Raw genomic sequence first — 22,560 nt, forward strand, 5'->3', positions numbered from 1 at the left:
CCCAGCTAAAAACAGCTAAAATCAGGAGAAAAATCTTTTCGTAGGCTCAAGGTGGAAGGTAATGCTTAGCATATGCTTAAAGTTTTGCCATATCTGAGCCTAGATATGCTTATAATATACGTACGTCTTTATTACCGAACCGTTACCAATCAACCAAACCACTTTAATCGAGGTACACCAATGGTACGTTAGTATAAGGGAATCTACTAGCTCTTCTGCACTACGTTTGAAGATTGCTAATTTCTTGCAATGGTTTTTGTGTTGACCAAAAATTCAACATTAAAGTCTGTCCAGATATAATTGGCAGTGGAAACAAGAATGCCTGTAACTTTTGATGGTCAAATATAATTATGGAAATTTTTTTGCTTGTTTTAGAGAATCAAAAGCGCTATATTTCAATGTATTTTTGGTTGAAAAATTCGCGATTTTTAGCGGTTAAATTTGCGATTGCAAAAATTGAGCTTTTTTTCTACTTATTATGCTATAACGTTCATTTTTACACCAGTGGTAGTTCAACCTTAGGTTAAGAAGTTTGTTAAGTTTCAAGGCAAACAGAAAAGTCCTTCGGAAGATATGGGACCCGAAATACCCCTTGGTAGCACTTTTCTGTGAAATATCAAATCTCCAACTTATTACTAAAAACGGGGGTAGTGATATGATTGATAACACAGTTTTTTTATCATAATACATTTTACGATCTCTTTAATGACCTCATAGCCATACTGTGTTTAGTGTTTTGGGAATTAGCAAAGTTCTTTAATGACTTAAAAATAACAAAGGCAATATAAGTTCATGCTTATCTTTTCAATAAAAACAATTATACTGTGACTTCGTTTCGAAATAATCAATGATACCAATAAACCAATGCACCAACACTTAACATTTTCCAACTTTTAATTGCACTGTTAAAAAAGATAACATAACCCCCGTTTTTAGTAATAAGTTGGAGATTTGATATTTCACAGAAAAGTGCTACTAAGGGGTATTTCGGGTCCCATATCTTCCGAAGGACTTTTCTGTTTGCCTTGAAATTTAACAACCTTCTTAACCTAAGGTTGAACTACCACTGGTGTAAAAATGAACGTTATAGCATAAGTAGAAAAAAAGCTCAATTTTTGCAATAGCAAATTTAACCGCTAAAAGTCGCGAATTTTTCAACAAAAAATACATTGAAATATAGCGCTCTTGATTCTCTAAAACAAGCAAAAAGAATTTCCATGATTATATTTGACTGTCAAAAGTTACAGGCATTCTTGTTTCCACTGCCAATTATATCTGGACAGACTTTTTTTTTTTAATTTTATATAGATTCGATTTTCCGTTAAAATTTTGAAAATAAAGCTAGCTTCCTGACTACATATTGCTTTTCCTTGTTAAAATTCCAGCTAGCTGCGTCTAGGACCGCATGTTTGCGAGAAGAGACTTTCTCGGGGGATTATCTTAGCCTAAAGTATTGCATGAACTATCGGATTCTTGCAAAAGGATAATGGACTGTGCATGGTATTGCAAGCCAGAGGAAAGGGTATATTTTAGATATTGAGTTGTATAATTTGAATGAAATGTAATCGTATCATGATTTCATAATTCGCCTTATCGGGGAAAACTTCGTCGGGGAAAAGTGACGAAATTTTGGACAAGTGACGAAGATTTTCCCCCGGCCTTAATGCGTTTACCAACTACCAGCAAGTGACGAATTTTTCCCCGACCAAAAGTTTTCCCCGATAAGGTAATAGCTTTAATTTTAATTTAATTCAATGTTTAATATCAAAATATATCAACGTAAATTAAAAGTATTATGAATTTTTACAAAAGGACTAAATTGAAAAATATAACCTAATAAATCGCTCTAAATCATGTTCAGCTTCTGAAAACACCTCATCTTGTAAATGTATGAAATCCACTGTAGGATAAGTGTTTGTGGACGAAATAGCTTGATCCCAAACATCTAAGACGGGTAATCCGTTTTGTTTACATTTCTCCATAGTGTAACTGTTCCATGCTTCAACTCTCTGTTCAAAAATAAAAGAAATATTATTATTTGAATAAAACTAGTCATAGCTTTCACTAAATGCCCCCACATAAAGATCATGTCATGCACTTATAAAGCTTTTTAAAGCTTTAAAGATTAAAACATTAAAAAATAGCCAGGAATAATTGATTGATTGATTTATTGATTGGTTGGTTGATTGATTGAGACATTTCCTTGAAAAAAAATTATATTCCATTAACAAAATACTTGAAGAACTCGCAGCTTGATAATTTAATAAAATTTAAGGAAAAGCTGGAAAAGCTTCTCAAAAATATATTTCAAAAATTATGGTATCATTAGCTTACAGGTTTTCACATCTCCTGTTTGTTTTTTTCTCCTTAGTTTCTTTCTTACAACAATATATTTCGTGATTATTATTCACTAAATAGACCTTTTCTGATAATGCCGCAGACATCTTAGATTGTAGGCAAAATATATAGTGGTGAAAGATCAACAAGGTAACCAATCAGAAATAGCTTGTTTTTTTCATTGGCTGCTATATTTCAACAATTCTCTATTGCAACTTTGCCTAATAAACAATAGTCAAGAGGATACTGTGTATGAAATTTATAAAAAGTTCTGCGCCATCTTAAATAGGGTGAAATAGAAACCAATCCTAGTTAACACAGGAAAAACTTTTCGATTTCCAAGGTTGGAAATTCAATATTATTGGGTTGGAAATTTTGGTTTTATAATTGAAGGTTGGAAATTTGAGCGATTACCTTAAGCTGATTTGGAAAACGTAAATTACCCATAGGTTTTGTAGAATAAACCAATGCCCTTGAAAAATCAAGTGAAAAAAACCCATGTAGAAATGACAATTTTCCAAGGCTGGTTGGAAAACATGACTTTTTGGGTGGGAAATTTTTATTTTCCAAACAGTTTGGGAATTGAAAAAAAAGGTCAAAAATCGATGTGAAAATACATATTTTAGTAAATTTGATACCTCAAGTTGAAAAAACTAGACTTTTTGGGTCGGAAATTTGTGTTTTTCTCCCAAAACAGTTTGGAAAATATTAAAAATCCATGTGGAAATTACATTTTTTTTTTTTGTGAAATTGAAAACTCTTTCGATTGGAAAACTAGACTTTTTGGGTTGGAAATTTGTGTTTTTTCCAAACAGTTTGGAAAACGTTAAAAATCCATGTGGAAATTACGTTTTTCTAACCATTTTCTGCGCATGTCCTTGGGAAAACCACAAGCGATTTTTCGCTCAAAACTGTTTTGATGTATAGCTAACCTAGATATTATGCTATAATGTGAGCAGTCAAGCTGTAAGTTTCCGTCAGGTGAGGCGTCTCTTCGGAGCGGCCTCGGTCAATCGCAGTGAGTTCGCAAAGTGAAGCACATAGGGTACTTGTGTCATAGTTTCAAATAGTACCCTGCTGAGCTGTGTGAGTGATCCAAAATCAACCACGTATCTGTGCGAACAATAACGAGAGATTGACTGGGAGCCATCGAGCCTAGGCTAGCGAGTGACTGTTCACAGAAACAAAAACCTTGTTTAAGATCTCTTTTCCACATCTCTGCCATCACTTTTTGGATTTTGGCTTTTTTCAACCTTGTTTAGCTTGGATTTTGGCTTTTTTCCACCTGGATTTTCGAAAATTCCAAGCCATTGAAAATGCAAAATTTCCAACCTTGGAGAATGTCCCACATTTTCAGGTTGGATTTTCCATTGGATTTTATCTTTTTTCCAACTAAGAAAACTTGAAATTTCCAACCTTGGAAATCGTGTAAGGCCCGGCGCTGTGATTGCACTTATTCTCAAACAAAATCTTCTATTTTATTGGTCAAAAGAAAAATAAAGGAATGCCATTGTGGTCCATTCAGACGTACAGTCGAGAAAAGTTGAAATGCGCCTAATTTTTTTTTCAAGTGCATAGTACTTTTTCATGATGCAATCTTTTCTCCAAGCAGCGCAGACAATGAAGAGATGTGCCTTCAGGAAGCTAGACTTTTTGAGTTTATAGCTATATATACTTTCACTTTATGGTGTTTCTGTATGACTGTCTGTGTACCTAGTCTAACCAGTGTTAAATACCTTCGGGAAGGTCCATCCTAACTTGGAAAGCCAGAATTGGAGCTATTTCACCAAACCACTGGAGTGTAAGTTATTTAGGCTATCACAACTGCATGAAAAAGTTGAATGTGCGCATGTAGTGCAAGTGAGGTAAATCTATTTTGAAGACCAAAAGAAAAAGTTTGATTGACATTCACAACATTCATTCAACCACTTTTGGATTCAACTTTACATATGCATACATTCAACTTTTTTGTACTTTGCCGGTATCTTGTTTTACTAAGTTAAGAAGGACTTTCTCGAGTTACGACCATATGATGGTATTTAAAGCTCGAGAAGCTCTATAAACAATAAAGGTAGTTATTAATAAAATAAAAGACAAAGATAAATTAGAGTTTGAACAAAAATATATTGAAAAGATTCCGGAAAAAGAATTGAAATCATTGCTGAAGTGAACTTCTGACTAAATTACAGTAGTTAGTATTCAGTTTCAAAGACAAGAAACAAAATTTGACATACAAAACACTTTTTCCAGTCAATGAATCAGCTCATCATCATCATAACCAGTCTACCATTTTGTTTGTTTTGATTTGTACAAGTAATTCGAGTTATATCATACACTGTTATGATTTGCATTTATAACACTCGCTTCAGCTTTTCAAAGCTAAATCAAAACTAAAATTGTAATATGTAATAATGGTAATAGCATATAACGTAATATGAATATGAAAATATGTATACTACCGTCCCGGAAAAAAACGAACATTTACGGACATTAACGGAAGAGACTAACTACGGGGATGCTTGGGCGACAAAACAAACGCAACAAAATTTCGAGATTCCAGTCCAATATCTATGCGTGAAACTATGAGTGCCTCCTCGTCGCTACGCTCCTGTGGGGGAAAAAATATTTTCATTTGAATCCGCAAAATTAAATTAGAAGGTTGATAAAACTGCCATCTAAATTGGGTTATCCACTTCATCATTGTGCTGTAAAAAATCTAATTTGAAATTAAAAACGAATCACTAAGATAGAGGCATAGGCGGTTTTAGACCCTGTCGAACTCATCAGGTCGAGAGATTTGTAATTGTTTTCATTCTTTTTTTTAACGAGCGTTGCACTCCTTCACATGTGTCCGACCCAGCTGGCACACAACGTTGTTTTAACGTTCAAATAACGTTATTTGGACGTTATGAATGTCACATGGACGTTGTTTTGACGTTGTGTGCCGTCTGGAGACGTACTTGCTCTATTGTCTTAAATCCGCCAGTTGCGTTCGAAACCTTTGCGATTGTTCTGTCAGCAGATGTAAATCCGTCTAATTGTGCTAAAAACACAACTTTTGTCTGGTAAAGGAGCTCTAGGTCAAAATGGCCCAACTCTAGATTCTTAACCGAATTTCAACACTATGAGATTACAAACAAATAATATACACAGGAAAATTTTTTTGATTCCCTTGGCTATGGAAATGTATATTTCCAGATCTGGAAATGTAGATTTTTCCCTAACCAATCCCTAACTAGGGAAGGTGCAACAGCTCCCTAGTTATGGAAATGAAATTTCCCGATCTTATGACTACCTAGGGATGTTAAATTTCCCAATTATTGAAAAGTGCTTTTCTTGAGCGTACCCCAATAAAACCCGATAGGGTTACCCATATTCACGAATTAAATCCTGATTTATAGAAAGCTGGTAAAATAATTAAATGTATTCGATCATTCTGTGAGCATTGGTTCGATAGCTCTCATTCGTTCTGACATGTACTTGCGCTACTTTGAGAATCCCGGCACTTTTGTCACAACAGTGGAGAGCTGCACTAGAGAGCCAACTTAATGACCTCAAACCCGTCTCACCGATCCACTGAGCCCTTGCGACGCAAGTCCATTGCGAGCGAATGAGGCCGCCCTGGCGGGACGCCTCACCTTTAGCGTTGTGTTACACACTGATCGAATAAACCCTTATAATGGTTTGCTTTACATACGACTCGAACACTTTTGAGTGAAAATCACTTGTGTTTTTTTCTCACGCATGCATAATACAAGTTAGGGAGATCAATTTTCCCTAACCTAAAAAAAAATTTCCCGAACTTAGGCTCTAATTTCTGACAGTTTAAAATTTTTGATTGAATTGTCTTATTTGAAGGTTTGAAAAATAAGTTCTGATTTAATTAATTGTTTAAAGGATACACTCAAATTAAAGAGTTTGGGAAATCGAATTTCCCAATCTGGGACATTTTATTTCCCTAATTCAAGAAATCACATTTCCCAATCCAGAAAAAGAATAGAATACAGCAAGCAAGGTCACAATTCGTGATATTTCCTTTCCCTAGCTTGTAGAAAGTAATCATTTCCAAAACTCGTGATCTCTCTTTTCCCGACTCATCCATAATCAGTTTAGAAAATTTGGGATCTTTAATTTCCCGATGCAATTCTGAATGGGCAACTAGAATGTTAAAAATATTAGTTTTCCACATGTGGAAATCTGTTTTCACTAACACATTGGTAATACACTTCCAGCATGGGAAAATAGGTTTCCCTAGTTTCCTTACTTTCCCGAACTTAAAATTCTAGACTAATGTGATCGAATAAAAAACCACATCTGAAAATGAACAATCCCCAGGCTAGGGAATCAATAATTTTTTCCTGTGATATCTGTTTCTCCTAGCAATTTGTCGATTCTATATTCTAAACTATCATTGTTATACTCTCCAGGTTGGATATAACAGATAATTTGCATGATCAGCGTTTTCAGAATCCATTCAAGTGATCAATGAAGATTCAAAATCGTAGATCTTATCATATTTTACAGAAGGTTAGTAGCGTAACTTGACTTTGAGTTTGTAACTTATAATCACATATTAGGATACCTCAGGAAAGAATTTTTTCGCGGGAAGAACTTTTCGTGGGATTTAATTTCGCGGTTTTTAGACAAATTCACTAAATGAAATCCTTCGAAACACGAATATTCTCATAATTTGAAAAAACAACCTCTAAAATTGGTCTTTTTAGGGAAAGATAGACCACATTCTAAACCAAAAATTTCCTCAACCGCGAAAGTGAATTCAGCGAAAAAATTTTCCCTTCCAACTTCGCTTACCGAATCCGGGATCTTATTTTAATCCTAGAATGAACAGAAACCAAATATCACCTGTTTTGTAATAAATCGGGAAGTCGTCTTCATTTGATGTCGAGAATATTCGAAAAACGGGGGTGTTGTTGTTTTCCAAATAACTAATGGTGTTGCTTCTCTTCTCTCCAGTCGCAGCTTGGCTACCATTTTTAGAAAATCATCAAATACTGACATAGCTGTCTCCATAGAAACAGTGGATGTTAAATGAATTCCAAAATTGATAATGAAGACTTCAGTATTATTTTGTAAAATTTCGGTCCGAATTTCATTTAAGTATTTTGTCCGATTAAAATCTTGACCTGTCTTTTTAGTTCGATCGAGTAAAAAGTTATTCGACTCTTCACCTTCATGCTTATAATTCCATGAATAAATTCGAACGCATTCTCGAAACATTTCTCGACACAGTCGATGTCTTTTCAAGGAGTTATAAAACCGATAATTTAAAGAATCACCATAAATAATCATTTTCTGAAAAGATGTATTTGTCGATTTAATCGATTTTTGACGATCGTTTGGGGTACCATCGTTATAAGGTATATATTTCCCTTTGAACCAATATCCACGATTTGTGTTGATAACAGATGAATGTCTGGTTTTCTCTCTAAACTTAATTTCAGGTGAGTTTTGAATTGTGAAATTGAGCTTTGGGAAGGGCTGGTTGGTGAAATGATCAAGTTCTCCTGCTGTACCTTCCGGTTGAAATTCACCTTGGATAGAACCTGATAAGTAAATTAAGCAACTGTCAGTGGGAGAGGCCTAAAGAGAGAAAATGTGTATAATAGGTGCGCCACAAAAAAGTTTCCCTTTCAAGTGAGTTTTCCCGAGGTGTAAAAGTCTTAAAAGAACCACCGATCCTTTTTTATTGCAAACTTCTTCGTGGCACACTCGGTATTTTGTGGTCAAAATTGAAAAGGCCGCACCCTTACTTCTTCCTGATCTTTTCTTGCAACCCCCTCAAATGTAATTCAAGGGTGACTTTAAAAACAAGCTCCAAAGCCGTAGTATTTCCTTGTCATCGAAAACCCCAAGCAAAACTATTTGGCAAGCACCTTACCTTTTGCGAACCAATCTTTTGGTGGATCTGTGAACCCCTCACACATGCTATACTCGATGGTAGCTTCCAAGCTATAGAGACCTTCGTATGGTGGTTTGAAAACACCAATATAAGTTCCATCATCATTATCAAACATTCTGACGTGCAGTTTGAAATTTCTACTCTTTTCCGTCAAAAATACTCTATAGTAATCTCCGCCTATCGCTTTTCTCCTCTTCTTCCAGTCAAACGTCTCTATAGTCACTTTCCCATGAATATTTTGGTTGCTTTCATTTATAGAGATCTCAATTATACTGAATTCTACATTCGTTCTTTCCTCCTTTACCGTATTTCGGTCTTTCCAAGAAAGCCTGTTCCGGCATATTTGCATTTGTTTCGACCAATGAAACTGATCAAAAACTGCTTTTTCAGCCTCACTATCTATTTTATGTGGATCATCAGCAAGGTATTGTAATAAACCATGTGTCTGTGATTTGAATTTGTAAATTTGAATCGTTGATGTAAGTATCGACAAACCAAAACATGAAATGATAAAATATTTTGAACATCTTTTTAACCTTGAAAACATCTACAGCAAAGTTTGAATTCTTAATTTTATGTTGGCCACCACTATCAATTAAAAGGTACGAAGATTCAGTTTAACTGCTTCAATAACTAATTTTCAACAAATCTTTTAGTTAGATCCTAAGTTCTCAAAAGTTTCACTCGATCTTTATAAGTGTGAACTTTTTCACTTGTGTTCAAAATAGTTTTGTGTTGGAAAAATGTTGTTGCCTAGCAATAATCTCAGACAATATTTTAAGCTCTTAAAAAGTATGAAGGAATCATGTTGATTGATAGAGATTTGTTCATTCAGAAGTAGCCATCGACAAAAAACAGATATCTGTTCCTTCCTGCCAGCTGGGAACATTTTTAGTACAGATTCCCGCGATTTCCACGGCACCAGTTTTATGTAAGAACGGCTCAAATCATCACAAGAAAAGATTGTGTTTTTCCAGCCAGGCAAAAATAGAACTAAAATGGATTTCTTCTTGTTCTTAATAGCTGGAAAAAACTTTCAATTCAGGAAAAATTTACCGTTCTGAAAAATATCTGTTCTTACTTTCCAATCAGAAATAATTCTCCTGCTGTACCTTCTGGTTGAAATTCACCTTGAATGGAACCTGTGAATGGATTCTATTAAAACAGATTTCTCCAGAACAGATATTTTGGAGAACCTCCTCGGTGGATGCTATCGTTATTTGAAAGATTTTGTAAGACCAATTAAAGAAAGAACAAATCTAAAGATTAGCCCTATGCCTGGTACAGTATATTGCTGAATTAAAATTTGGAGTAAAAATAGGTCAAACTAAAGTCTGTTCACGATAAGTGTGCACTCTTTTCTTTTACCTATAACTTTTGAAGGAATTCTTCAATCTTTATAAATTTGGTATTGTTGGAGAGATATTTGTGAGTGGAACAATTTCAAATAAAAAAGTCTTTAAAAAAATTCTTAAAACGAAGATGAAAATGAAGAAGAAAAAAATGAAGATCTTGTAGAAAAAAGCTATAACTTTCATTTTTATTGGAGAGATTCTTTGATCTTAGGAGATCATCACTGTGAAGAAATTTCACTAAAATATTTATTCAAGATAAAGTTATGATACAAAGTTTATAAGTGATTGGCCCCAAAAAACAGCAGAAAACAGGAGAAAACAGCGTTTTTAGACGTCAATCAGCTTATAACTTTGTTTGATATCTTTTGACTGAATGATTATTTTTGAGAAATTTTTTCACAGTGATGACGTTCGATGATCAAGGATTCGCTTCAGTAAAAATGATAGTTATAGCACTTTTCTACAAGGTCTTCATTTTTTTCTTCTTCATTTTCATCTTCATTTTTAGAATTTTTTTATCGATTTTTTTATTCCAAATTATTCCACTCACAAATATCGTTCCAATGATACCAAATTTATAAAGATTGAAGAATTCCTTCAAAAGTTATAGGTAAATGAAAAAAGAGTGCACACTTATCGTGAATAGACTTTAGGATATAAACCCAGAAACTATTTTTCCTTAGAAAATGTTAGAAATATATCACAGCATAAATGATGTACTTGGAGATCGCTCTATTACCCAGTTCTCTTGAAATCAATAAAAATCCGGAAATAGAACTATGACATACGTCAAGGAAAATAAATGTATGCATCCATGACAACATCCGCAGCAAAAATAATATCAAAAAACTGTTGAAGCGGCAAGCAACACGTGCTTTGAATGTGTTTTGTGGTCGAGAACTGTTAGCAAATTTTCCTCTTCTTATCCGATGTTGGCTATTTGGTTCACTTTTCCCGTTTCTTTTATAAGAAAAGAAAACTTCGTTTAAGAACAAGTAACATTGTAACACCTGAAAAAATTTCTTACGAAACTCGATTAAAATGCTCACAAAATGGAACATATCAAGAACAAAAAGTAAAGAACATTCTAAAGCTTCAAAAATATTGGATATTTTTATAAAAAAACGTGTAAGTATTAGAGCAGTGGAAAAAATTACATCGTTAAATACGAAAGCGCTGAAAAGTTGAAGCAAAATTTGCAGCGATAATAAATTTTACTTTGGTGTCTTTACTTTACATATAAAACATGTGATTCTTCTTCAGATAACAAAACATCAAAAATATACAACAACAGCACAATAGGAAACATAATATTTACATAAATAAGGTCAAACAAAATATCAGTAAGAAAACATAACTTGTGAGCTGTGCTACCGAGAATCTCAGCGTTGTCCCGCTTGAGTTGTACGATGCGGATCGCTTGATATTTGCATTTGAAGTCTGCTCGACTTCATTATTCAATAGCCCATCATCAGGAGTAGTCCTGGTAGGCTTTTCTTGCGGTTTAGTTCTCAGTTTTGCCGTTGAGCTTGAAGTGCTTCGAGTAGATAGTCTATTTTTTGCTTTTAAACTATCAGCACTTTTTGTTGAAGTGCTTATTTTAGAAGTTTTTGGTGTTGGAGTTTTATATATAGAATTTTCCACTGGTGTAGGCAATGTGAAAGTCTCTTCGTTAGAATTTGTTGCCATTTTAGTGCTTTGCCGTGTATTTATTAATGGTTTTTCAGTTATAATGTATTTTTTGGTTGAAATTTCAGGTTTAACGGTTTTGATGGTCGGTAGAATCTCTGTTGATCTGATTTGTGATGTCTTTGGAGTTTCCATGATTGTCTTTGATGTTGTTTTTTCGTAAAATAGACAAAGTTTCCTCTGGTTGACGATCTTATTCTTCATCTTGTCTGAACACAGTGCTGATAAATCCAGTTTGGGAACTGAAAAATAGAATAAAATATATTATTAACGAAAGACATTAAGAAAGAAAGGTTTCCAGAGGTTTCGTAGAGAAGGGGACTTTGTCCGACACACGTTTTACAAGCATAAACGTATAAGCTTTAATTGGCCGAACATCGACATTCTAAATGCAACACATTTTATTTCTCTTCGAAACTAACACCGAGCTCCTCACTTTGAAGATAAGGAAAGTTTCAGAATTTCCACTTGATTTCTGATCCGTAAACAATGAAATATAAAACCCAAACCACTAAAAGTAAGAGATTTTCTAGTTCCGTCACAGCATTTAGTTCCTTCGTTTCATCTCACTTGTTATAAAAGCAAAAGAGTACTGACATTGCCCCCTCTATTACACGTTTTTTCTTTATAAGAACAAACTATATAAGAACGCAAGGCTTAGATGGTCAATTATGTAAGAACAAGTTAAAAACATTTTAAGGCTTTGCGGACTCTAAAATACCGATAAAAAAATTATTCAAAAAATGGCGAAAATAAAAACATGTTAAGAGCATTTTTAGGCTTAAAACTAAAAAATGTTAAGAACAACCAAGGCTTCAAAAATATTGGATGTTCTTATAAAAGAACGTGTGAGCACCACCCTCACCAAGTCACTGAGACAAGGCTGTGTTAATGATTTCGACTTACATTTTTTGGAAGAAACATCAGGTGGTGTAGAGAGAAGAAGAAAAATGATTGGATAAAGTGAAGGATTGTTTTGAAGTCTCATTCTGACCAATCAGAAACATCCATCCAGCATGGTGTGTGCTTATTATTCCTATCTATTCACTAAAAAAATAAAATAAGAAATATGATTTTTAAGTTCCTCCCTTCAATATGGCTTAAAACCCCTAAAAACGTTTGGAACGAAAATCATTGTGAAACGAGAAACTGGCTCCCAAAACTATCCCAACCCACCCAAGAGACAGATAAACACAACTACCCGTCAACTCAAGAACAAAATGATTGGTTTATCTTTAGTAAAGCCAGGACGAAACCAACCAAAAGAAAAAAACAACTTTCTATCAGCAGTATTGTTTCCTCGTATCAAAATAAAAATGTCTTCAACAATATTTACTTATCCTTTCAAAGTAGACAATTATCGCAAGGAAAGTCTGACAAGTATAACCAGATTTCCGCTCATAATTCGAAAGGCACTAAGAATTGAGGAAAATCGATTATAGAAAGCTTTAAAAAAACTTTTATCAAGTACCAGTATGCAAAATCAAACATAAACAAAAGAAAAGCAATCACCACGCTAATTCTAAAATTTTAGTTCCTTAAATGTTGCAATTATATAAAATTCAAACTAATACACCCTTTTTTATAAGAATATACTTTATAAGAATATTCATGGTAAAATTTACCAAAAAATTGGAATTTGGCAACAGAACCTAAGAATGCTATTTTTAGAGCATTTTTGACTGTAAATTGTCAATTATCCCCAAGTAAGGCTCAATGCTTTCATAAAAAAGCCATTTTATACTTCAGGTATGTATCAATGTTACATTTAGGTTCAATGTCGACCATAATCTAACAAGAATACCGTAAGAATATTTTGGGACAATTTTCCCCCAAAAGATAAGAATATGCACGATGAAATGAAATATACCATTCTTATAAAAAAAAAAGCATGACCTCTACTAAGTCGTCTAAGACAGTGAAAATCAGGTTAACGTTTATCTGGCACTCAGGTGCAGAAATTTTCTTGCAACACGCTAAAGCTATGAAGGTCGTAAAAATTTTCAGCATCTGAAAGCTTTAGATTGCGGAATTATGTAAGACCACGTCAAGGATTTTGCAGCGGGAGGTCTGGTAAACTAGCTCTCGTTTTCGCAGATGGGCGGGTCCAACCGAAATATTATTAGCCTTACGCTAAATGGTAGCTGAACCCGACTGGGATGCGGCACACCAAAGGTCGACTATCATTCCTCTCCGATGGGAAATTGGCCCGTTCCTTCAGAGCTTTAGCGTAGGCGGCTGCGCCAATCCGCCATCGGAATATCAGATAAGGTTAACGTTTTCAATCTCATCTTGGTAATTACACTTAGAGTAAGTCTAAAAGAGGCTAGGCTTTTATTAACGTACCATACAGTAACGGTCCGCCTAAACCTTACCAAAAAGGGTCAAATGACAGTGTCAAAACGTGTCAATTACTTCCGACAGTAATCATCACCTTTAAATTCACTATTGTATGATGTTAATCTTGTAATTACCTGTTGTTGTGTAGTAATACCAATATTACCGCAGGGAAGCTATAAGTAGCTTTACCTATTTATCAATTAGAAATTAGAAACAACAGCTATACGTTAGCCGCAAACATCATGTTACATTCTATCTCGTGCAAATACGTTTATTGATAAACTGTGATTTCATAGCAAATAGCAGCACTATAATGTCAATACCTACTTATCTGGAAAGAAAAAATTATCCTTCGTGATTCCACTCCTCAGATAAAAAGAAAAATTCTTCCGGTGTTATTCAGCTTTCTTGGGTTCCCAACAGGTAAAAAAATAGAACCAACTTTTTTACTTCTTTTAATTACGAAGAATAACCTGCTTTGCGAAATCAAAACGCTTAGGGAATCAATTAAGTATAAATACTGCCAATTTTGTTTGCGAAATCGTAATTCTTGATATGCGTAAGTCATTTTTCTAGCGGAAACACCCTAAAAAATCCGGGATTTGACCCCTCTCTGTTACTAAAAATAGAAACACGGAGGTCAAAATCCGGCTTTTTTCGAGTGCTTCCGTTAAAATATGACGTCATCTTGACATATCAAGAATTGATCTTCTAATTGACTGTTCTGAAAATTACCTGAAACACTTACTGGCACTTTGAATTACGTCTAAAGAAAGTCTAATTTATACGTCTTCTCATATCGAATAGTTTCAGTTGTGAAACAGTAAGGAGAAAATTAAGCTCTCATTGGGTGAAAAAATAGATTCTTCTTCTTGAATGTGCAACTCTTTAAAAATGAAGTCTCAAATTCATCCGTCAACCAAACCTCGCCATAGAATTCTAAAGTCCGAGGCTAAATGGCGTGCTTTGGTTGAAAAGTGTACCGTATTTTGGTAGGAAATCCTACCTAGGCCAGTGACATTTTAACAGAATCTCAGCGCTTGACCAATCAGAAGCTACACAGCTCTTCGAAAACAATATTTTTTGTGATATTCGATTTTTTGGAAAAGCTTAAAGCATTGAACCCTTCGGGCTTTAAAGAAATCTGTGAACCTCACCCTGAATTCTTGTCTTTTTAAATGTCCGTGTCCTAACCATCTTTACACACCACGCCTACACAACAACACAAACCTATTTTCCTCAACAATCTAAGATTCAAATCAACTTACTTAACGAAAATGAACGAAAATGTCAAATCATCATGTATATTTTGTACATTACATGACAAACATAATTGTAATCTTTTATAATTAAATATTGACTTTAATCGAGCCATTAGGTTGTCTTGTATGTATATCGGTCATCACATAGCGCAGGCTGAGTGGTTAAAAAATCCTCTTTTGCTTCAAACCTGTTAGAGTGGAGTCTCCATAACTCAGATGCCTCTTCAACCCAATGCCTCGAACAAGTTGAGTCCCTTGAGTAAGCAAGCCCTTACAGTAAGTGAAACAAACAGCTCAAAATCAAACTTCTATATATCGAATGAATTTGCGTTTCCCTTTCAAGTTAAAAAGACCCAATTGTAGTATATGTCTCATGTAAAAGCAGATCTTTAAAAGCAAACAAGCTTTTTAAAACGCATTATCATTGCTCAAATAATGTTTTATCGATCCCGTTTTTAGAACAATCGAAATTATACCCTATCATCTAAGTGACAAAAATTCGACATCTAATTAAACTTAACCTGATAACAGCTGGTCATAATTTTCTTCACGCGCACGGTAAACCTCTGAAGGCGTTTGAAAATTAACCATTTGAGGAAAATAGTCCTTCAGCGGAAAATTCTACAACAAGATTTTTGCGACTACAACAAGAATTTTGCGATGCGCCGGAAAGGCAAAAAAACAAATTTTCCTGAGATGGTGCCCTATTTTCAAACACAATCACGCCACTTAGTTGTCATTGACAGTCCTTTTAGACGAGCGCAGTCCTTACGATTTTGAGATTGCATATTAGTCAGATTGTTATGTTTTCACCCATCCCTTTAGAGCTTCAGCGTGATGGGCAGAAAACGATCACAATCTAATCTCAGGTTAATTAAACCTGATCGAAAGATATGATATTGAGTTGCTGATTTATAGAAACTACGGTAGCTTTATCTATACACTCATTTTCTATAAGAACGATATAAAGAGGCTCAAAACTGCCCAAAAAAAGAGAAAAGTTTATGAAAAATTAGTAGTAAAGTAAAAATAGGGTTTTAAACCTAAAAAACCTCAATTTTGGCCTAAAAATAAAAACTGACATAAAGTGCCAAAAATTAAAACCAGTGGAGTCACATCCCGGGGGGGGGGGGGGGGGAACTCGATTTCTAAACGATGCACCCTTATGCAGCCCATGGGCAGTGAAAAGGCACCCTTACAGTGCATCTTAACGAACATTTCTGACCCTTACAGTGTAGTTTGATTTCATATCTTATTCTTCCGAAGTCACCTAAAATGTGGCAAACACAATTTTCAAAACAAATCAAAATGGGTGCGAGTCAAAAATAGCCAAGGATACATCAGATTTTTACTGTCTGATTTGCAATTCAGCAGTCCCCAGACACACCCTTACAGTGTATAAAGCTAAAAGAAGACCCTTGTAGTGCACTTTATCAAAGGTACACCCTTGCAGTGTATTTTTAAGGTCTCGAAAAACTTACCCTTAAGGGCGGCACATGCCGTGGGTCGAACCATATGAGTGTCCCCCCCCCCCGGATCAAAAGTTTACTGTTTACTCTTATAAAAAAGCCCGAAAAAAGCTCGTACAACTTCCATATTTACTCTAGTACTTTTAATCCAATGAAATGACAGACAAAATCATGTATATATAGTAATTGAATCCAATGAAAATGACTTCGATGAAAGACAAAATCATGTGTACATAGTAATTGATAAATGCCATAAAGGTAGAAAAAAGGGTTAATCCAATATTTAAGGGTAACGAGGTAAATTTTTCTTTTCATTACATCACAGTTTCTGTGCAATTCACTAAACAATTAACTTTCAATTTTGATTAAAACGATGAAAATCCAATTATGAACTGATGCCAAAATTCTTGATAGATAGGGTAATCCTAAAAGATTTTCCTTAATTGTTAAGCCGCTTTGGTTTTACAACCGGAGATTTATTTTGATTTGGAGAGTACAGTAATTCTTGACCACAGCCAATTATAAAGTAACGCCCTTAGAAATTAGTGGAAAAATATGACATTTTTAGGTCAAACTGATCTCTATTTAACTTGACTAGATACCTTGTTACGTCTGATTTGCTTTCACTTGCTTGTGCTATTAATTTGTCTATAGCTACCCTGGTAATCAAGGACAAAACTAAGTACACTATGGACAACCAGCGTGTACTTGATTAGCCCTAAATTTTTAAAAGTAATGAAAAAAAATATTAGGTATAAACTATATGCATAATCTCGAGTAGCCCAATCTTGTAAAATCCAAGCTAAGTTCAATCAAGGACAACTTTGGATTTAGTTTTCTTAATCAAGTACTAGTACGATTCCAGTACATTCCGCAATTTATCCCTGATATCCAGGGGTTTTTGCTCCCAAGGTGTACTTTGTTTTGTTTTTGATTTGTCCAAAGGATAACCAAGGATTTCCTTGATTTGAATACCAGGGTAAGTATCCAGTATTTGGAATAGATATCAGTGGTCAAAGACATCGGTCTAATATCCGACTAATCTTTCGTTTACGTCTATGTCTGTACTTAATGCTTTATACTTTGCCAAGAAACAACATAAGACAAATTATTTTTGGACAAGGTATATAGTTTGAAATGTAATTATACCTGGACGGTATTTTTCTAGGACTTTCAATGATCTTTCGTCTTGGATTAGACGTTGATAACGGCCGATAGATTCGTTTTAAGTGACCCCAACTGTTTACTCCACCTCTACATTTCCCCCTTAAGACGTGCTTTTTTTTCGGAATAGTCCAATCGGCTCGTGTGATAACTGTGTATCAGCAAACTGACATTTTTTGAATGGATTACTACTATGATGCACACGTTTTTTTATAAGAACATCCAAAATTTTTGAAGCCTTCGGATGTTCTTAACTTTTTGAGTTTTAAGCCTAAAAATGTTCTTAACATGTTCTTATTTTCTTATTTTTGTTTTTATTTTATTTTATATTTTTGTCCATATTCTTAAGAAATCGGGTGCTTTAGAGTCTCTGAAGCCTTAAAATGTTCTTAAAATGTTCTTAACATGTTCTTAACATTTTTGCCATCGAAGCCATCGAAGATGTTCTTATATAGTTTTTCTTATAAAATAAACGTGTAATCTAAATGCTAATGGTAAGGAGAAAATTTGATCCATTTGTTTGCTTTCTTTACGATTAAATACTTGACCCACTCAACGAAACTGATAAAAATCTTGTCACTGCCTGTAGCATGAATTTTCCTCCTCCCACGTTTAAATTTCTCGGAAAAGACCTATTTTCCCTTTAAGGTTTTTGTCTGAAGTATATATACTGGCTATTAATTTATTCTTAATTGCCCCCGCAGGAGCGTAGCGACGAGGAGGCACTCATAGCTTCACGCATAGATATTGGACTGGAATCTCGAAATTTTGTTGTTTGTTGTCGCGCAAGCATCCCCGTAGTTAGTCTCTTCCGTAGTATTCATATTTTCATATTACGTTATATGCTATTACCATTATTACGTATTGCGTATTATATTTTATTAGTTTTGATTTAGCATTGAAAAGCTGAAGCGAGTGTTATAAATGCAAATTATAGAAAAAGTATAGTGATTACATCATAACACGAATTACAATATTACTTGTGTAAATCAAAACAAACAAAATGGCAGACTGGTTATGATGATGAGCTGATTCATTGACTGGAAAAAGTGTTTTGTATGTCAAATTTTGTTTCTTGTCTTTGAAACTGAATATTAAATACTGTAATTTAGTCAGAAATTCACTTCAGCAAGAAATTTGCTCAAGTTTTCAAATGTACATTTGATATTTTTGTTCAAACTGTAATTTATCTTTGTCTGTTATTTTAATAACTACCTTTATTGTTCATAGAGCTTCTCGAGCTTTAAGGACCATCATATGGTCGTAACTCGGGAAGGTCTTTCTTAACTTGGTAAAACAAGATACCAGCAAAGTACAAAAAAGTAGAATGTACGCATATGAATCCAAAATTGAATGTCAATCAATGTAAACAAACTTTTTTTTTGGTCTTCAAAATAGATTTACCTCACTTAGAGTGTTTTCATTGTTTGTTCAGTGTGGTAAATCTATTTTAAAAACCTGAAAAAAGTTTGTTTACGTTCGTTTAACTTTATAGGCACACATTCCCACTTTTTCATACAGTTGTGATAGCCTATGTAATAACTTACGCTCCAGTGGTTTGGTGAAATAGCCCCAATTCTGGCTTTCCAAGTTAAGAGGGACCTTCCTGAAGGCATTTAACGGCGGTTAGACTAGGCACACAGACAGCCATATAGAAACATTATAAAGTGAAAGTATATAGCTATAAACTCAAAAAGTCTAGCTTCCCGAAGGCACGTCTCTTCATTGTCTGTGCTGCGAACATCTTAATGCATGGCTTCAATCCTTTCAGCTTGGAGAAAAGATTGCATCATGAAAAAGTTTGAAAATTGAAAAACAATTTAGGCGCATTTCAACTTTTCTCGACTGTACGTCTGAATGGACCACAATGGCATTCCTTTATTTTTGTTTTGACCAACAACATAGATTTTGCTTGAGAAGTGCAATCACAGCGTAGGCAAGTGGAGCCCGGGCCTTAACTAGGATTGGTTTCTATTTCACCCTATTTAAGATGGCGCAGAACTTTTTCATAAATTTTAAAATACACAGTATCCTCTTGACTATTGTTTATTAGGCAAAGTAGCAATAGAGAATTGTTGAAATATAGCAGCCAATGAAAAAGAAAACAAGCTATTTCTGATTGGCTACCTTGTTGATTTATTCACCGCTATATATTTTGCCTACAATCTAAGATGTCTGCGGCATTATCGGAAAAGGTCTATTGTGAATGATCATGACATATATTGTTGTAAGAAAGAAACTAGGAGAAAAAAAACAAACAAGGAGATTTGAAATTCAGTAAGATAATGATACCATAATATTTGAATTATGTTTTTGAAAAGCTTTTCCAGCCAGTTCCAGCATTTCCTTAAATTTAATCAAATTATCGAGATGCATGAATTCTTCAAGTATTTTGTTAATGGAATATGATTATTTTTTCAAGCAATTGCCTCAATCAATCAATCAATCAATCAATCAATCAATCAATCAATCAATCAATCAATCAATCAATCAATCAATCAATCAATCAATCAATCAATCAATCAATCAATCAATCAATCAATCAATCAATCAATCAATCAATAATTAAATCAATTAATTATTCCTGATTGTTTTTATGCTTCAATCTTTAAAGCATTAAAAGCTTTATAAGTGCATGACATGACCTTTCAGTGGGGGCATTTAGGATAGTGAAAGCTATGACTAGTCTATATTCTAATACTTGACTGCCTTTTGATAGTAGGTATAGTCCATGGTACAAGATCTGAAAAATGACCATATGTGCGGCTTAAAATCTAAAAATTAGTACATCGCAGAGAAAACCAAAATTTGGAGTAGATTTGGGAGCGACCCTTACGGTTCATTTTCTTGAAAATATTTGGTCGTTTTAAGGCAAAAACTGGTGAGACTTTCCAAAAAACACATACTTTTACCTACACTGTCACTCATTCCGACCGTTACAGTACACTTTGGGAAACCTGAACGACCCTTGAGTTATAGCAAACCATTCCAAAGACAAAAGAAATTTTAGAGAACAAGGCTCCACTTTATGAGATTTCGATACTCTAATCGCTTTCCTAGGATCTAACTCATCTGTAGAAGAATCGAAGAATCTCAGAACTGAAGCAACACAGAAACCTGATACCATCCGAGATTAAATAAAGTTCGGACAAAACTCATAATTTTCAAGCTAAAGCAGTCCTGGTCGGATATTCTCGTCCGACCAACTTGAAATCGGTATTCCGAGTTTAAACCACTATCTTGTCTTTCTTCAATTTTAGACGAACAACTATCGAATTACATTGTGAACAATTTCAATCAATATGAAATTCGAGTGCAAAGAGGTATGTGGATTAATTCTATTTACAAAAATAATGCAAATCTAGGTTTCATACACATAGAGTGTCTACACTAGTGCAAATATTTCCAACGACATTTTATTTTACATTTCGATGAATTTTCCCTTGATAAATAACGGTAACTTTCACCGGCCTCAAAGGTCAGGCAGCCATCATAATTACAACGAAACACAGACCAAATTGATTCCCAAAAAATTGCAAACTCAAAGCTCTGTTCATACCATACCTTACCATATATCAATTACAAAGTTAAAAGGGTAATATATTACTATCTAGTGTGAGAAGATCTAGTATCAAATACCCTTTTAGCCTTGTGGCGTGCGCGTCACACAATCGACTTATCTTGCAATCGATTTATCCGATTAGCGCGAATAGCAAGTTAAAATACCGCTACGATCTTATAAATCTTCATAGATAGACGAATTAGTCTTTTACATAATTTTCAACCGCAATTTCTAAAAGGACATAATATGACCTACTGCGTAATACGAGCTGTTTTGTATCAAGTAAAAAAAATAAATTTCATATATCTTAAATCACTAAGTTTTAAAAGAATTGGAGTTTTTTTAAAGCGTTGAGGCTTTTTAGCAAGCTTCCGGGGAGGCATGTCTTTTTAAATAATATGTCCCTGTGTCACAGACCCGCTGGGAGCCCAGCCCCATTGGAAAGATTGACAAAAATTTCGTCCCCGGTGGGAAAATACATTTCAGCCCCACTTGGAAATTAACTTTAATTTCATCCCTCATTCGAAATTCAATGTTTAAAAATTTCACTTCAAAAACATTACCACTGAATTTGGGATTTCAACTATCACATTTGGGATTTCAATAGGAATTTTTATCCTCTTTGAGAAAAATAGTTCCACCGGGGCTGTGAGAAGGGGTTAATGATTTTGATTTAAATTTTAAAAGTATATTCTACCTATTATGATACCACCATATTTCTGAGCTAGAACTGTGTATCATCATGTTTTAGGCTATATTTTAGTTGTCTCCAACTCCAACCTTACCTCTAACTACAAACTGAACCCATTGAGAAGCACCTTTCTTCTACCAACTTTTACTGAATTTACCAGAGCTCAAAGTCCTTCTTTACATCAAGTACCATTGCATTCCAAACTTATAAAATATTAGATTGTAAAAAATAAGATTGATAATTTTGTTTAAAAACAGTAAACAACTCCTACGGTTCCAAGCATCCAGAACTGCGTCCAGGTGAAGTCGGAATATTTCGAAATTGTGAAATATTTAACTTCCTATTGGTACTGCAACAAAAATATTTTTTCCTTTCCATCTTACTCAAACCTTAAAGGGAAACAAAATAAGCCTCACAGTTTGCCTGCCAATTTTCATTTCGTTTTTCTTAATAATATTCCTTTAAAAATCAGAACAGCGTGTTCAGTTTGTGAGCAAAATAAGAATTTTCGTTTAAAACTACAACACTGAGATGGAAATTATACATAAAGATCATTAGTAAGAAAATAGTCTTCCAGATATTGCAAACTCGGTAAAAACAAGTTCCAAAATCTTTAAAGTTGACCAAGCAGGTCTGTCAAATTAAAGTATCAATAGATAAGAATTCATTGGGAAACTCGAAATGAGATATCTGACTCTCTAGTCTTGAAAATTTACCTTTATCAGAAACCTGATCTAAGGTGGATCCTGATCTTCGAGAATAAAATTGTTC

The 22,560-nt window shown here is 34.3% G+C and overlaps 3 protein-coding genes and 1 long non-coding RNA gene across 4 annotated transcripts in view; 2 read left to right on the forward strand and 2 right to left on the reverse strand.

The window, feature by feature from the left end:
- The window catches only part of LOC136806048 (uncharacterized), a 41,005-nt gene extending 34,147 nt beyond the window's left edge, over window positions 1-6,858 (forward strand). The window contains exon 10 of the mRNA XM_067062621.1: window positions 6,765-6,858. Coding sequence (XP_066918722.1) covers window positions 6,765-6,819 — 55 coding nt within the window. The 3' untranslated portion in view covers window positions 6,820-6,858. The remainder of the gene's footprint in view (window positions 1-6,764) is intronic.
- LOC136806049 (uncharacterized) lies at window positions 1,592-8,873 on the reverse strand. The gene is made up of 3 exons (XM_067062622.1): window positions 8,237-8,873; window positions 7,201-7,901; window positions 1,592-2,009 (listed from the first exon to the last, which is right to left on the reverse strand). The coding sequence occupies exons 1-3, from the start codon at window positions 8,802-8,804 to the stop codon at window positions 1,815-1,817; spliced, it is 1,464 nt and encodes a 487-aa protein (XP_066918723.1). The 5' UTR covers window positions 8,805-8,873; the 3' UTR covers window positions 1,592-1,814.
- A 1,966-nt stretch (window positions 8,874-10,839) lies between these two features.
- Window positions 10,840-12,445, reverse strand: LOC136806052 (uncharacterized). Its single transcript, XR_010846511.1, has 2 exons — window positions 12,208-12,445; window positions 10,840-11,543 (listed from the first exon to the last, which is right to left on the reverse strand). It is a non-coding gene; the product is annotated as an uncharacterized lncRNA (long non-coding RNA).
- Window positions 12,446-20,286: 7,841 nt separating this feature from the next.
- LOC136806053 (uncharacterized) overlaps window positions 20,287-22,560 on the forward strand; it is a 43,713-nt gene continuing 41,439 nt past the window's right edge. Inside the window, exons 1-2 of the mRNA XM_067062625.1 lie at window positions 20,287-20,296; window positions 20,797-20,859. Coding sequence (XP_066918726.1) covers window positions 20,287-20,296; window positions 20,797-20,859 — 73 coding nt within the window. The remainder of the gene's footprint in view (window positions 20,297-20,796; window positions 20,860-22,560) is intronic.

This window comes from Clytia hemisphaerica, unplaced genomic scaffold, assembly GCF_902728285.1.
Source record: "Clytia hemisphaerica strain Z4C2 unplaced genomic scaffold, Clytia hemisphaerica genome assembly, whole genome shotgun sequence".
Taxonomy (NCBI): Eukaryota; Metazoa; Cnidaria; class Hydrozoa; order Leptothecata; family Clytiidae; genus Clytia; species Clytia hemisphaerica.